This window comes from Heptranchias perlo, chromosome 12, assembly GCF_035084215.1.
Source record: "Heptranchias perlo isolate sHepPer1 chromosome 12, sHepPer1.hap1, whole genome shotgun sequence".
Lineage (NCBI taxonomy): Eukaryota > Metazoa > Chordata > Chondrichthyes > Hexanchiformes > Hexanchidae > Heptranchias > Heptranchias perlo.
In genome coordinates, this window is record NC_090336.1 from 55,685,391 (window position 1) to 55,702,403 (window position 17,013).

Sequence of the window (17,013 nt, forward strand, 5' to 3'; positions counted from 1 at the left end):
GCTCCAAGTTTACTTGGGTAATGATGCTGCCAGTAAAGAGGCTATCAGGATGGCTAATACCAAATGTCCAGACTTTAGTTAATTTGCATCGGCAGGTGACCTGACTCCTAAAGTCTGTATACTGCTGCCACTTACCATTTGAAGTGGTGCCACCACGGATCATACACAACACGTTATTGGTGCCATCAATTCACAGATGCCCACTTTTTCTTTGGTGGGGGGTGGGCAGGGGCAGAGATTGAAAGTAAGAGACCTGGAACAGAGATGGACATATCCCGGATTATCCAGTTAGTTCCTGGTTCCAGGACAATTGGGGCATAAAGATAACTTTTTAGTCAAATGCCTCAAAGGTCTGTGCTGCAAAGTGGTGCATTTATTTGTCATTGTCCTGTCTAATCTGTAGACTTTATTTCTGCTTTTACATTTACCTCAACCAGACCATCAGCACCTCTCAGTCTGAAAGACTGGCCTTAGCATGCCTGCTGTAGTCATGTAGATCACTCCACTATCTCATTTACTCTTGTGTTGAATTACAAACTCTGCTTATAAATTTCAAAAGGCACAAAAATAAAGTGCCAGATTAATAATCCATGTCAGATTAATTTTCTTTCCTTTTTTTCATGATTGAGCCTAATCAAATCTTGGCTGTTGTTTAAAATGGGAGGCTATTCGCATTTAATTTGCTGCCTTCATTGAATCAATGCATGGTCATTCTGCTCTCACCTGAACACCTTTTGCCAAACTGAAACTTACTCTCTGAACCTCTTGTTTCAGACTACTCAAAGGGATTTGGTGGCAAATATGGGGTGCAAAAAGACCGAATGGATAAGGTGAGTGACTGCAATAAATTGTTTTTATATATAACCCACTTGGTTGCTTTTTCATAAGTCAAAATATGAACAATGGCGGAAGGGAAAAGACCCTCTGGTCCACCCAGCCTGTCCCACACAATTGTAATAACTCGTGCATCACAATATATACACTCCCCATCCCACCTAAAACCGTGTGATCTCCTGGAAAAATCAGATTTAAAAACCCAGGCCAATTTGGGAGGGAAAGTATGTGAAATTCCTCTCCGACCCCTCCTTAGCCTATTGATGCTAGTCCAGGAGATCTCACTGGCCCTGATAATACCTATCTTTAACTTCTTTGATGTCATTTGCAGTTTATCTGCGATACCGTACAGCTGGGGAGTGGGACTAGCTGGATTGCTCTTGCATAGTGCAGGAGCGGACTTGATGGGCTGAATGGCCTCCTTCCGTGCTGTAACCTTTCTGTGATTCGATGATTAAACTTGTGGGAAGATGCAGATTTTAGAAAAAAAAACATATTGTAAACTTTAATCCAAGATTCTCTAATGTATAAGTGCGATGTATGGAGTGGAATATGTGACTCCAATAGAATCATAGAAATTATAGCACAGGGAGAGGCTGTTTGGCCCATCATGTTGGTGCTAGCTCTGTACTGGAGCAGTCAAATCTAACCTTATTTCCCTGCTCTTTCCTGTGTTCCTTTCAATCGTTAGCGTTTCAGGTATTTATTTAAATTCCTTTTTAAATGTTGACTGTCTTGGCTTCAATAGTCACTTGTGGTAATGCATTCCATATCCCATTAACCCTTTATTGCTGCTGGTACTTATCCCGAGTTTATGCCTCTCATTACCGATTCACCACTACTGGAAATAATCTCCCTATTTGCCCTCTCGGACCATTTTAAGTTTTTGAACTTCTAATAAGTCCGCCCTTGCCAATTCCAGTGCATTGAGTCCCAGTTTTTCAAGTCGTCTCTTATCTCCAATATCTTCCTAGTGAATCTACATTGCACCATTTTATTATGGCTCTAGCATCCTTTCTATGATGGGGCATCCTAAACTGTGGTCTAACCAAAGCCCTGTTGAGAATTGAAAGTATTATTGTTTTATGGTATATTTACATTCTGTTTTAATATCTATCTATATAGAACTACATTTGCCTCCCATCTGCCCACTCTCTGATGGACTCCTGCATTCTTCCTCACAGTTTGGTATTGTTGGCATTATTTTATATATTAAATTCCCTGTATGCCCATGACATTTATACGGTCATGAGCGATTGGCAAAAAAGAAACATTTCCATTTTTAACTTTCCAAGCTGAAAGTTATCAAAATAGATTTAATATTTATATCAGTCTACATTTTATTTTGCGTGCTCTTCAGCTTTCATTTCCCTTTTGCTTTTCCCTGTGACCTCTACTCTCCAGGCTTTGAGACAGTGATCCATGCTCATGAAAATAGTGACCAAAACACATACTCTCACTTCTGACTCCGTAGCAACAGGAGCTCCTGGAAGCTGCTTTACTGTGTGCGTTTTTGGATGGGGAGGGTCTCCGTAGAGATGGAAACCCTGCTTCTAAATAAATCGTCGTCTTTTAATAGATGCTTTCATATTCTTTTCTTGTGTTAGTCTGCTCTACTTTTGCTAGAAAGCTGTTGAGCTTTGTAACTAATGTTTTCTTCTGTAAAACTGCTACGATGTCTTTTTTTTAAATATACATCTCTGAATCTGCTAAGATTTATACTAAATGTGGTACAATAATGGTAATAGGCTGTGTATTTTTTTTTCCTGGCATCTGTAAGTTAATGAGGGACGCTTTTTCTGAATGAGAGCCTCAAACAAGATGTCGTACAGCAGTATTAAAAACTGCTAAGTTAGCCCAGAGGGAGGGAGAGACTCGAAGAGGCAGCAATAAAGAATGAGGGCACTAACGGAACTGAGGAAAACCAGTTCTAACGCCTAGTGTTCAAATTTCCTGATTACAGAGTGCAGCGTCGTTTGATGATATTGAGCGTCTGGCACCAGCTTATCAGAAAACAAAGCCAGTGGAAGCTGGTACGTACGAACTTCAAGGAATAATTGAGTCTGTTTATCCATTTTGTACAATCCGTTGCTGTTGCAGTGACTCAATCCTTGTGAATTATCTAATTATCTTCCCCCAACCTGTCTAATCACCAAACCTCCTTACTGATTGTGGATATATTTATCTTGGACTGTCCAGCTTATGTGGGTATGTGATTGATTGATTTAAGTGTAATGAGAATTTGCTTTCTATCTTTGGAAGTCACTGTAATCTTACTACCCTGTATTGCACCAGTTCCCTGATGTGTTTGACACTCGAACTTCATGACGTCAGTTAATTATTTTTTTGTTTTTGCAGCCGGTGCGAGTGCGAGTGCGAGCAGCATCCGGTCCAAGTTTGAGAACATAGCCAAAGAGAAGGAGGAGGAGGATAGAAAGAAGACTGAAGAGGAGAGAGCTCGCCGTCGTGCCAGCGAGAAACAAGAACAGGAGGAAGCAAAGAGGAAATTGGAGGTTGGTGGAAAATCTTCAGTGCTAAAGAGGCATGCCTGCCTAAGTTGCAGTATAAATCAATAAGTTACAATACATGGCTACCATTGCAAGGCTTGTTGCTGATGCAGGACCAGTATCTGATCAATGACACTGGTGTTCCAGCATTCCAGAATCCAGAAATGTAACATACCTGGGCTTTTCAAAGGTGTGACCAGCTCTTCCTGCATGTGAACTCACAGTGCGATGAGCAAGTTTTCTATTAAATGCTGCAGTTGGTTAGATCAAACAATCCAAACAGTCTCAGGATAGGCTGCAAACTTCAACATTTTTTAAAAATGAATTTGCACAAAGTAAATGTGGAAGGTAACTGATTTCCTTCCCTGTCCCCTAACACACAAATGGTAGCCTTAGCTTTATGCAAAAAGCCTCCAGTTGAAGATAACTCAAACAACTTTCCTGATTTCTTGTGTAAAATTGTTTTGCAGCTTTTTTAAAAAAAAACAGTTTTTGTCAGGAGGACGTTGTGATGAGAAATGTCATAAAGTTATATTGCAGAAGTAGCCACTTTGAGACTTGAAACACCACATTCATCTGATGTGTTTGACGTGGACTGGCCTTGTGTCCCGACTGAGCTTATTACCAAAGTCCACCTAATCCTCCACTTATTGCTAAAGATGGAAAATTGGCACATTGCTGCTTTCATATCCGCAGGATGTTGCATAGTATTTTATGAGACCAATGAATTAATTTGGAAGGCATTAAGGAGGCAAATGTGTGACCCGCATGAACAACAAATGAACAAATCTGATTTTAGTGCTCGTGGCTGAGGAAACTGTATTGATCAGGACATCGAACGAGCTCTCTGCTCGTCTTCGAATAGTGCCATGGGATCTTTTAAGCCCTGAGCAGGGGTGACGGAGTCACTGTTTAATGTCTTGCCCAAAAGATAGCACGTCCGACTATGCAGCAATCCTGCAGTACTGTCGCACTACACTGAAGTGTCAGCCTTGGCTTTTGTGCTCAAATCCATATTGAGGCTTGAGCCCAGAACCTTCTGACTCGTGGGTGAGTGTTACTAACTAAGCCAAGCTGGCACTTAGTCTTGGAATGTTTGAAGGTTAAAGTTTGTGGGTTGAAGGTTAGCCAATCACCTCTTGATGATTATTGAGGTCCAGATTGCAGCTCGCCACTAGTTGGAGATTCCTTTAATACCATAGGCACAGGAGTAGGCCATTCAGCCCCTCGTGCCTGCTCTGCCATTTGATAAGATCATGTCTGATCTGTGATCTAACTCCATATACCCAGCTTTGGCCCATATCCCTTAATAACTTTGGTTGCCAAAAAGCTATCTATCTGTCGCTCAGCCAACTTCCCAACCAGGTCTGTACTTCCCTCGATTCCATGGGCTTCTATCTTAGCTAACAGTCTCTTATGTGAGACTTTATCAAATGCCTTCTGGAAGTCCATATAAATAACATCCATTGACAGTCCTCTGTCCACTACTTTAGTCACCTCTTCAAAAAATTCAGTCAGGTTTGTCAGGCACGACCTACCTTTCACAAATCCATGCTGGCTCTCTCTGATTAACTGAAAATTCTCGAGGTGTTCAGTCACCCTATCCTTAATTATAGACTCCAGCATTTTCCCCACAACAGTTGTTAGGCTAACTGGTCTATAATTCCCTGGTTTCCCCCTCTCTCCTTTCTTAGAAAGTGGAGTGACATGTGCAATTTTCCAATCTAGAAGGACAGTTCCTGAATCTAGAGAACTTTGAAAGATTATAGTTAGGGCATCCGCAATGTGTTCACCTACTTCCTTTAAAACCCTGGGATGGAAACCATCTGGTCCTTGGGATTTGTCACTCTTTTGGTGCTATTATTTTCTTCATTGCTGTTGCTTTACTTATATTAATTTTATTGAGTCCCTGTCCCCGATTCAATACCAGAAGGAGCATTCTGCTTAAAACAAACAGAATATCAACAATAAGTGCCATTGCCATCTCAAAAAAAAAAAGTAATGTAGGGAGATAACCGTGGACATATTTGACTGGTTTCTTCTGTACTGTTATTTGCATTAATTCTGTTAGTAAACCAAATAAGTTCATTCTGTGGGACATTTCTGAATCCATTATGTATGATCAACAAGTATATTAATGCTAAATACTTTGATTTGGGGATGCAGGAGCAAGAATCAGCAAAGAAACCAGCTGCAGTATCCACGCCTACTCCAGCTCCAGCTCCAGCTCCAGCTCCAGCTCCAGCTCCAGCGCCTGCTCCAGCGCCTGCTCCAGCTCCAGCTCCAGCGCCTGCTCCAGCTCCAGCTCCAGCTCCTGCTCCTGCGCCTGCACCTGCTCCTGCTCCTGCTCCAGCATCAGTGCCTACTAAGGAACAAAGATCTCCTAGTCCAGTTTATGAGGTAAGTTGTGTTTAACATTCAACTAATATTCAGGATGCTAATAACGTTTCATTTTAAACCAATTTTGAAAAACCAATTTATATAAAATCGTTGCTACCAATTATCTCTGAATTCTAGAAAAATTACAGACAGAAAGCGCCAAGGAGATAACTATTGGCCTTGTAACATGGGGTTCCCCTTGGGGGACACCCTTCGCTCAGAGGCCCAAACATTACCTGGGAAAGCATCATTGAAGCAAATTTGTTGCTGGTTGGTGTCAGGTACCCTTTGGCCTATATTCCTTTAGGAACAGCCAAAACAAGATGTAAATGTGCCCGAGGGACATTGGGTGGCTTCTCAAATTATAATCCAAGAAAATACCTCTAAGCAAGCCTGGTAGATACTCCTAGCCCCACATGAGGGGTATATCTTACCCACCTTTGTGCACGGGTATAGTCCTGCAGAATTTTTATTGGGGGTTCCCCCCCCCCTATAAAACAGCCATAGACTTCTGGGGAGGAAGATATAAAGGAAACTGAGTTAAATGCGTTAGCTTTGCACAATATGTCAGGGAACTTGGCAGAATCAATAAGAGCCACACTCCCATTCGTAGTGAAGCAGAATAGAAACCCGATGGAGGCTCAGGGGCTTGCTTCAGAACTTCCCCCATCTATTTGTTGGTGATTGGGAGCAGGACTCCCCTGAGGAATGGGGGGAGGAGGGAAGGTGAGAAGGAGGATGGGTAACACTTGAACTAGTGAGATCAAAGCTGCAAATAGAGGTGTTTAACATGAGACATACCCAATACCTCGGTGTACTGGCTCTAGCAGTCCTAAGTGGAACATATCCTCCAGCTTTCGCAAAAACTGAATCAGCTGGTTTGGATAGGGTTATAGGAACAGGAGTAGGCCATTCAGCCCCTCGAGCTTGTTCTGCCGTTCAGTTAGATTGTGGCTAATCCGTATCTTAACTCCATCTACCCGCCTTGGTCCATAACCCTTAATACTCTTACCTAACAAAAACCTATCAATCTCAGTTTTGAAATTTTCAGTTGGCCCCCAGACTCAACAGCTTTTAGGGGGAGAATTTTCCAGATTTCCACTACCCTTGTGTGAAGAAGTGCTTCCTGGCATCACCCCTGAAAGGCTTAGCTCTAATTTTAAGATTATGCCGCCTTATTTTGGACTTCCTCACCAGACGAAATAGTTTCTCTCTCTCTCTACCCTATCAATTCAGACCTGATGATTACAAAGGTCTGGCCCAACATTCTAAGATTAGTGCTAAAATAGACCAGTACCCACTGAGACTCAGCTCTACTTCATGCCCTCTCATCAGACCAGGTCTGTTGGGTAGGGTTTATTCAGAAAATACCCCAACCTGGAGGTGTGTAGTCCAGTCAGTGAGTCAGTCAGTTGCTGCCTTGATTGAGCATAAAATGAAGGCCACTAAATTACAGCAGCAGTCCATGACCTGGACGTGGCAGAACGATCCATGGCTTTCAGTCATATCGTTCCATATCTTGGCATGGCTGCATTTAGTGTCTTTTGTGGGAGCTACAGTCTAAACACTAGGATTCGCAGTCCAGTCATGAGAAGTCCCAGCCGCAACTCAAACAGAATATTCAGAAGGCCATTATGCTACACAACCCAACAGATGTTTGTTTTTTTCTGCCTTCAAACTGGTTGACTTTACTCGGATCTAATATTCCCTTCTCAGAAAAGTTCATGGATCCCAGCAAAACGTCACTTAAGAATTCTAGGTCTAATAGAAAGAAAGACTTGCATTTATAGAGCGCCTTTCATGGCCTCGGGATGTTCCAAAGCACTTCACAACCAATGAAATACTTTTGAAGTGTAGTCACTGTTGTAATGTAGGAAACGCGGTAGCCATCTTGTTGGTTCCCAATACACATCTTAGAATGCAACTACTTTAGCGGAACCTGCTCGGCCAATGGTCCCTTCACTGCAGAGCCTTTCTTTCCAACCAGTAAGGATCAACCACGCTTCAGTCCTGGACCCCTCCTGGAGGATAGTATACAAGGCAGTTCCCTGCAACAGACTTGTCCATAGCAAGAAATAGTAAGAGATTTGTCTCTGAATGGATGGGCTGTCCATCTGCAAGTGATTGGGCTCAGGTCAAATGGAGGAGAAAGTAGTGCACCAAGCTCACCGGACCATTGAAACAATGGACAATAAAGCGAGCACTGGAACATTTCTGGGACCAATCTCTGAACAAAACAAACTGGGCAGTGGTCCTGATTCTGGTGCTTTTATAACAACGAGTGAGAAATCATACATGGCGCTGTCTATCTGTAACAGCATGATGATCTTGTGTGATTGCTCTGACCCGAGTGTATGTAAGATGCATATCATTCAAAAAATAAAGACTATCAGATTAGGGTTGCCAATTTTGGTTGGACGTATTCCTGGAGGTTTCCTCACATGACCTCCGGCCTCCAACTGCCCTGCCCAGTCAAACAGCCTTTTTTTAATCCTTCTCCAATATTTTTATAACTAATAAATGAAAATGAAAATTACACTTTTTTAATGCCCTATAATTTTCCCACTGGTTGCTCGCAGCAGTGTCTGGAAATTGATCATTAATTCCTGGAGACTCCAGGACAATCCGGGAGTGCTGGAATCCCTATATCAGATAGAGAATAGTCTATGACCATCATGATCAATTGTGTAGAGAAGTCAATAGGAAGGATTGCATATGGAATACAAGGTGAAACAAGTTTCAAAATTCCCAATTTTATAGGAACCACCAGTGCATGAAGTAGAAAATCAACAGGAGAACCAATATTCAGGTATCTACGAGGCAGAGCCCCACTATAGCACTGATGAAGCAAACTACCAGGAAGCAGCATATGAACAAGAAGCAGTTTACCAGATGCCCGATGAAAGTCAAGACTACCAAGGAGGTAATGGCTAATATGCAGCTTTCTGTTGCTTTCCACGTGAGTACTGTAAGAAGGAGCAGTATGTTGAGTGTGTCCAATTGTAAATTATTTAATATTGGAATACATGTGTCTTTAAAAGAAAGGGGGTGAGGTTTGGTGAGAAAATCTATTTAAAAAGAGGTCCTTTTAAAAATATTTGAACTTTTTTTGTTCAAACTGTTTAGGGCGGAGCCATTCAGCCCTGTAACCTTGTGTATGACTTTCTTTTCAGATGAACCCACTTATGCAGAGTACGGAAATGAGTATGGAATTACAGCTGTGGCTTTGTACGACTACCAGGCTGGTAAGTGCAAGGTTGCTGTAAACGTTAACCTCCATCTCAGTAGCTTTCCTTAATGTAGTCCAAATTGTGCCACCAAAATCATTCTTGTAAGCTAACTTAGAGTACACCTGGAGTACTGTGTACAGTTCTGCTCTCCATATTACAAAAATGATATAGGGGCACTGGAGAAGGTGCAAAAAAGATTTACAGGAATGGCACCAGAACTGAGAGATTATAACTCTCAGGATAGATTGAACAGGCTGGGGCTCTATTCTCTAGAAAAAAGGGTTGAGAGATGACCTAATAGAGGTCTTTAAAATTACAAAGAGCTCCAATGGGGTAGACATAGAGAAGATGCTTCCACTTCTGGGGGAGTCCAAAACTAGGAGGCCTAAATATAAGGTCATGATGTGGAGATGCCGGTGATGGACTGGGGTTGACAATTGTAAACAATTTTACAACACCAAGTTATAGTCCAGCAATTTTATTTTAAATTCACAAGCTTTCGGAGATTTTCTCCTTCCTCAGGCAAATGTTTCAAGAGCTCCTTGAAGCCTACGCATTTATACATATAGAACAATACATGGTGTTTACAGACTGCCCCTGCAACTGCCCGTTGCCAAGGCAATCACCGTGTTCAGACAGAGAGGTGTCACCTGCAGAACCCCCGAATACACATTCAACAAAAAAAAACAGGGAAAAAAAAAACAGGGAAAAAAAAAACAGGGAAAAAAAAAACAGGGAAAAAAAAAAGAGAGAGGCAGAAACATCCGGAAGGCAGAGAGAGCCAGCAAATGACCCATTATATTAAAAACAGATAACATTTGTTCGCTGGTGGGGTAACGTGTAGCGTGACATGAACCCAAGATCCCGGTTGAGGCCGTCCTCATGGGTGCGGAACTTGGCTATCAATTTCTGCTCGACGATTTTGCGTTGTCGTGTGTCTCGAAGGCCGCCTTGGAGTACGCTTACCCGAAGGTCGGTGGATGAATGTCCATGACTGCTGAAGTGTTCCCCGACTGGGAGGGAACCCTCCTGTTTGGCGATTGTTGCGCGGTGTCCGTTCATCCGTTGTCGCAGCGTCTGCATGGTCTCGCCAATGTACCATGCTCTGGGGCATCCTTTCCTGCAACGTATGAGGTAGACAACGTTGGCCGAGTCACAGGAGTAACCAGTTAACTTCGATAACCAGTTCTGTACCCAAACACACGGAACAGCCATGTGGACCAAATTCGCACCCCAATACGCCAACATTTTCATGCACAAGTTCGAGCAGGACTTCTTCACTGCACAAGACCTCCAACCAACACTATACACCAGATACATCGACGACATTTTCTTTCTATGGACCCACGGTGAGGAATCACTAAAGAGACTACACGATAACATCAACAAGTTCCATCCCACCATCAAGCTCACCATGGACTACTCCTCAGAATCAGTTTCTTTCTTGGACACACGAATCTCCATCAAAGACGGGCACCTCAGCACCTCACTCTACCGCAAGCCCACGGACAACCTCACGATGCTCCACTTTTCCAGCTTCCACCCTAACCACGTCAAAGAGGCCATCCCCTATGGACAGGCCCTGCGAATACACAGGGTCTGCTCAGACGAGGAGGAACGCGATGGACACCTACAGACGCTGAAAGACGCCCTAGTAAGAACGGGATATGACGCTCGACTCATCGATCGACAGTTCCGACGGGCCACAGCAAAAAATCGCATAGACCTCCTCAGGAGACTAACACGGGACGCAACCAACAGAGTACCCTTTGTCGTCCAGTACTTCCCCGGAGCGGAGAAACTACGCCATGTTCTCCGCAGCCTTCAACATGTCATCAATGAGGACAAACACCTCGCTATGGCCATCCCCACACCTCCACTACTCGCCTTTAAACAGCCACCCAACCTCAAACAGACCATCGTTCGCAGCAAACTACCTAGCTTTCAAGAGAACAGCGTCCACGACGCCACACAACCCTGCCACGGTAACCTCTGCAAGACATGCCAGATCATCGACACAGATACCACCATCACACGAGAGGACACCACCCACCAGGTGCATGGTTCATACTCCTGTGACTCGGCCAACGTTGTCTACCTCATACGTTGCAGGAAAGGATGCCCCAGAGCATGGTACATTGGCGAGACCATGCAGACGCTGCGACAACGGATGAACGGACACCGCGCAACAATCGCCAAACAGGAGGGTTCCCTCCCAGTCGGGGAACACTTCAGCAGTCATGGACATTCATCCACCGACCTTCGGGTAAGCGTACTCCAAGGCGGCCTTCGAGACACACGACAACGCAAAATCGTCGAGCAGAAATTGATAGCCAAGTTCCGCACCCATGAGGACGGCCTCAACCGGGATCTTGGGTTCATGTCACGCTACACGTTACCCCACCAGCGAACAAATGTTATCTGTTTTTAATATAATGGGTCATTTGCTGGCTCTCTCTGCCTTCCGGATGTTTCTGCCTCTCTCTGTTTTTTTTTCTCTTTTTTTTTCCCTGTTTGTTTTTTTGTTGAATGTGTATTCGGGGGTTCTGCAGGTGACACCTCTCTGTCTGAACACGGTGATTGCCTTGGCAACGGGCAGTTGCAGGGGCAGTCTGTAAACACCATGTATTGTTCTATATGTATAAATGCGTAGGCTTCAAGGAGCTCTTGAAACATTTGCCTGAGGAAGGAGAAAATCTCCGAAAGCTTGTGAATTTAAAATAAAATTGCTGGACTATAACTTGGTGTTGTAAAATTGTTTATAAATATAAGGTAGTCACTAATAAACCCGGTAAGGAATTCAGGAGAAACTTCTTTACCCAGAAAGTGGTTAGAATGTGGAACTTGCTACTCCGTGGAGTAGTTGAGACGAATAGCATAGATGCATTTAAGGGGAGGCTAGATAAATACACGAGAGAGAGAAAGGAATAGAAGGTTATGCTGATAGGGTGAGATGAAGTGGGGTGGGAGAAAACTCCTGTGGAGAATAAACACCGGCATAGACCAGTTGAGGCCGAATGGCCTGTGTCTGTGCTGTAAATTCTATATAATTCTATGAAACGTCAGAGGATATTGTCTGTGTCTAAAATACTCTCAAATAAATTTTTCAGCTGGCGACGATGAAATTTCCTTTGATCCGGATGACGCCATTACCAACATCGAAATGATTGATGAGGGATGGTGGCGCGGGGAATGCCGAGGCAGATATGGACTCTTTCCAGCTAACTACGTTGAACTAAAACAGTGAAAGGCTCAGCCGCTGGTTTAAATAGATCGGCATAATGCACAATTCCAATTTAATATTGCATGAATTGTGTTCAGTAACGGGAATAAAGTTTTCTTTTTCTCTTGAGTTGCAATTATGCATTGCATAATATCCAATCTTCAAAAGCACCAGGAAAAGAGCTTCAAGTTAATATTTGACATGCCTTTGAAAATGGTGCACTCTCGTATATAAAAAGTTAAATGCACTTTCTAACGGAGGACAACCCCCTAGCTGGTTTGAACCAATATGGCAATCATGTGGAAAGGCTGGTTAAGTCTACGGATGCTTACAACAAATTAAGACCAATCGCTTCTTGTTGACCAAGTTAAACTTTAACTGAAATGAAAATGGTTGTATATCATTGCACGGTTTATAATCCTCAGTCTCAGCCATGTGGTTAGTTGGCCACTTACTAATGGTGAAACCAATTAATTCTTTTTTTTTAGTTTTTTTCCTCCTAGTGGTGGTGTCTCAGCTTTCTGCTTGAAACTATATTTGCTGAATCACAAATGGGTTGGGTTTTTATAATAAAAGTTGCCTTTTTCAGTACTTTGTTTATCAAGAATTAAACTGGTTTTATTGCACTACACTCTCTGTAGATCTGCCCTTTTTGCTAATTTTGTGAGTGATCTTAATTTTGAATAAAAGATTCTTGAATTGACTTGATACCAGTTTAAGTCCCAAAACAAACTTTTTTTCTAGCTTTATAAACCTGAGTTTGATTTAACTAAACCACTGTGCTCTTGTGCTTATTTAAAACCAACATTAAAAAAAAATTCCTGTGCAATAATTCAGCCTCCACGCATAATTAAGATTTACTATCTTCCCCAGGTGGAGTTGCATAAGGAGATGCTTCAAGAAATTCATGAGCTCTTACTGCCATTTTGATCAGGTGCTCTCTTCCCCCATCATGAAGTCCATCAGGTCTTGTTCTGAGCTGCATTCAGTCTTTTTCTCCTGTTGTCGAGCAATTTTAACTGTTGGCTGTATACACGGCAGAATGTTTGTAACCCTTTTTACTTGAGGTATACAATTCTTGAGGCGGCATGTTGAAAATTTGATCTAGTTTTAATCGACAAAGAAGCGGGTGGTAACCCAGAATTTTATGACTTATTTGCACGAGGATCAGTTCTGATTAGACTTGGTTGATACCAATTGTCATAACTATGTATGCCAAATATCGATAATTCCCAGTGACCAGTACCCAAGATACCTGCTTGTATTATCTTCCGATAGTGCTGCTTTCAGAAGTTTGAAGTCTTCGGACATGGCAAAAAGGTTTTGATTGTATAGGTGCCTATAAAATGAAGAACTTGCATTTATATAGCGCCTTTCACAACCTCCGGTTGCCTCAAAGCGCTTTACAGCCAATGAACTACTTTAAGTGCAGTCACTGTTGTAATGTAGGAACAGTACAATCCTGCTGTTGACAATGTCCCAAGTTCAATTCTTCCAAAAACAGAGACACCAAATTCTGCCTATTATTTTTTTCCAGGATACACACCACCACTGGGCCAGGAATGAATTTGGTTCGGACAGCTTACGTATTTTTTTAAAAAAAAATTGCAGGTAGATGTCCCAATTGAAAAGCATTCTGTATTGGCTCATGTGGTTGGAGAAAAGTGGCCTTCTGAGCTTCACACAACCTCCCCCATCACTAGTTGCAAACCTGCAGGTTCCATGTTTTAGTATTTGATGACACGATGGGCCGAATGGTCTCCTTCTGTGCCATAAATTTTCTATGATTCTATGGTATCAGTGCAGCTAGTGTGAGCATGGCATTGAAGGTTTCAGCCACACAGAAGGTGTTGTCACTAACTTTGGCACAGTTATCAGTGCAGTCGAAGCAGCCGCCTTAGAATTCTTGCTCTCTAGAGAATTGGGCAGTGATCGAATTGAAAACTGGAGAAAAACCTCTGCTCACCTAGACTGATCCAAAGTAGGAAACATGTTTCTCCATCTAACAAAATTCCTGTCACAGAAATTTATGGCACAGAAAGAGGCAATTCGGCCCATCGTGTCTGTGCCAACCAAGAAAGAGCTAGCCAACCTAATCCCACTTTCCAGCACTTGATCCGTAGCCTTGTAGGTTACGACATTTCAAGTGCATATCCAAGTACTTTTTAAATGCAATGAGGGTTTCTGCCTCTACCACCCTTTCAAGCAGTGAGTTCCAGACCCCCACCACCCTCTGGGTGAAAAAGTTTCTCCTTAACTCCCCTCTAATCCTTCTACTAATTACTTTAAATCTATGCCCCCCTGGTTATTGACCTCTTTGCTAAGGGAAATAGATCCTCACTATTCACCCTATCTAGGCCCCTCATAATTTTATATACCTCAATTAAATCTCCCTTCAGCCTCCTCTGTTCCAAAGAAACCAACCCCAGCCTATCCAATCTTTCTTCATAGCTAAAATTCTCCAGTCCTGGCACCATCCTCGTAAATCTCCTCTGTACTCTAATGTAATCACACTTTTCCTGTAATATGGTGACCAGAACTGTATACAATACTCTAGCTGTGGCCTAACTAGTGTTTTATACAGTTCTAGCATAACCTCCCTACTCTGCCTCGGCTAATAAAGGAAAGTACCCCGTGTGCCTTTTTAACCACCTTATCTACCTGTCCTGCTACCTTCAGGGAACTGTTGACATGCACTCCAAGGTCCCTCTGTTGCTCTACACTTCTCAGTAACCTACCATTTCATTTATTGTGTATTCCCTTGTCTTGTTTGCCCTCCCCAAATGCATTATCTCACACTTTGCATTGAATTCCATTTGCCACTTTTCTGCCCATCTGACCAGTCCATTGATATCTTCCTGCAGTCTACAGTTTTCCTCCTCACTATCCACCACATGGCCAATTTTTGTATCATCTGCGAACTTCTTATTCATGCCCTCTACATTTTAGTCTAAATCATTGATATATATACTACAAAAAACAAGGGACCTAGTACTGAGCCTTGTGGAACCCCACTGGAAACAGCCTTCCAGTCTCAAAATCACCCATCAACCTTTACCCATTGCTTCCTGCCACTGAGCCAATTCTGGATCCAATTTGCCACTTTCCCTTGGATGCCATGGGCTTTTACTTTTCTGACCAGTCTGCCATGTGGACTAAAATCCACGTAGACTACATTAAATAAGCTACCCTTATCGACCCTCCTTGTTACCTCTTCAAAAAATTTCAATCAAGTTAGTCAGACATGACCTTCCTTTAACAAATCCATGCTGACTGTCCTTGATTAATCCGTGCCTTTCTAAATGACGATTAATACAGTCCCTCAGAATTTTTTTCCAATAATTTGCCCACCACCAAGGTTAGACTGACTGGCCTATAATTACTTGATCTATCCCTTTCTCCCTTTTTAAACAACGGTACAACGTTAGCAGTCCTCCAATCCTCCGGCACCACACCTTAACCAGTGAGGATTGGAAATTGATGGTCAGAGCCTCCACTATTTCCTCCCTTGCTTCTCTACAGCCTGCGGTACATTTGATCCGGGCCTGGTGATTTATCTACTTTCAAAGATGCTAAACCCTTTAATGCTTCCTCTCTCACTACGTTTATCCCATCAAATGTTTCACACTCCTCCTCCTTACCTACAATGTCTGCATTGTCCCCCTCCTTTGTGAAGATAGATACAAAGTATTCATTAAGAATCATACCCATGTCTTCTACCTCCACACACAGGTTACCTTTTTGGTGTCTAATAGGCCCTACTCTTTCCTTAGCTATCCTCTTGCTCTTTATGCATTTTCCTTGATTTTACTTGCCAGTATTTTTTCATGCCCCCTCTTTGCTTTCCTAATTTTCTTTTTAATTTCACCCCTGCACTTTCTATACTCCTCTAGGCTTTCTGCAGTATTGAACTCTCGGTATCTGACATAAGCTTCCTTTTTTTGCCTTATCCTACCCTAGATTTGGGAGTGCCACCCTTTTTCTTTGTGGGAACATATTTGCTCTGAACCCTCACTATCTCCTTCTTGAATGCCTCCCACTGCTCTGACACTGATTTACCTTCAAGTAGATGTTTCCAGTTCACTTTTGCTAAATCACATCTCAGCTTAATAAAATTGGCCTTTCCCCAAGTGAGAACTTTTACTCCTGGTCTATCTTTGTCCTTTTCCATAACTATGCTAAATCTAACTGAATTGTCCTCCAGTAATGTTTTTGTATTAGGACATTTTTTGTGTTCCTTGCATGCATTTACATGAGAGAGAAAATACAAAACAAACTGGTAAACAAAACCTGCACACTTAGTCATTATATACCAATTTTCTTATAGAAAAATCAAATGTTCAATGATATTAGAGCCCTAACCCCTGGAATTCCCTCTCTACCTCTTCATCTTTCCCTGCTCCTTTAAAACACTCCTTAAAACCTACCTCTTTGATCAAGCTTTTGATCACCTGTCCTAATGTCTCGTCCTTTAGCTCGGTGTCAATTTTACACAACATAAGAAATAGGAGCAGGAGTAGGCCATACGGCACCTTGAGCCTGTTCCGCCATTCAATCAGATCATGGCTGATCTTCGACCTCAGCTCCACTTTCCTGCCCGATCCTCATATCCCTTGATTTTCCCTAGAGTCCAAAAATCTATCTCTCTCAGCCTTGAATACACTCAATGACTCAGCATCCACAGCCCTCGGGTGGAGAATTCCAAAGATTCACAACCCTCTGAGTGAAGAAATTCCTCCTTATCTCAGTCTTAAATGGCTGACCCCTTATCCTGAGACTATGCTCCCTAGTTCTAGACTCTCCAACCAGGGGGAAAAAACCTCTCCGCATCTACCCTGTC

The 17,013-nt window shown here is 42.6% G+C and overlaps 1 protein-coding gene across 3 annotated transcripts in view; it reads left to right on the plus strand.

Annotated features, from left to right (window-relative positions):
- Positions 1–12,764, plus strand: part of LOC137328047 (src substrate cortactin-like) — a 60,341-nt gene extending 47,577 nt beyond the window's left edge. For all 3 annotated transcript variants that reach the window (XM_067994154.1, XM_067994152.1, XM_067994153.1), the window contains 7 exons: positions 775–830; positions 2,798–2,867; positions 3,193–3,347; positions 5,508–5,741; positions 8,481–8,643; positions 8,894–8,965; positions 12,061–12,764. In XM_067994154.1, coding sequence (XP_067850255.1) covers positions 775–830; positions 2,798–2,867; positions 3,193–3,347; positions 5,508–5,741; positions 8,481–8,643; positions 8,894–8,965; positions 12,061–12,197 — 887 coding nt within the window. In that variant the 3' untranslated portion in view covers positions 12,198–12,764. The remainder of the gene's footprint in view (positions 1–774; positions 831–2,797; positions 2,868–3,192; positions 3,348–5,507; positions 5,742–8,480; positions 8,644–8,893; positions 8,966–12,060) is intronic.
- Positions 12,765–17,013: the final 4,249 nt, after the last annotated feature.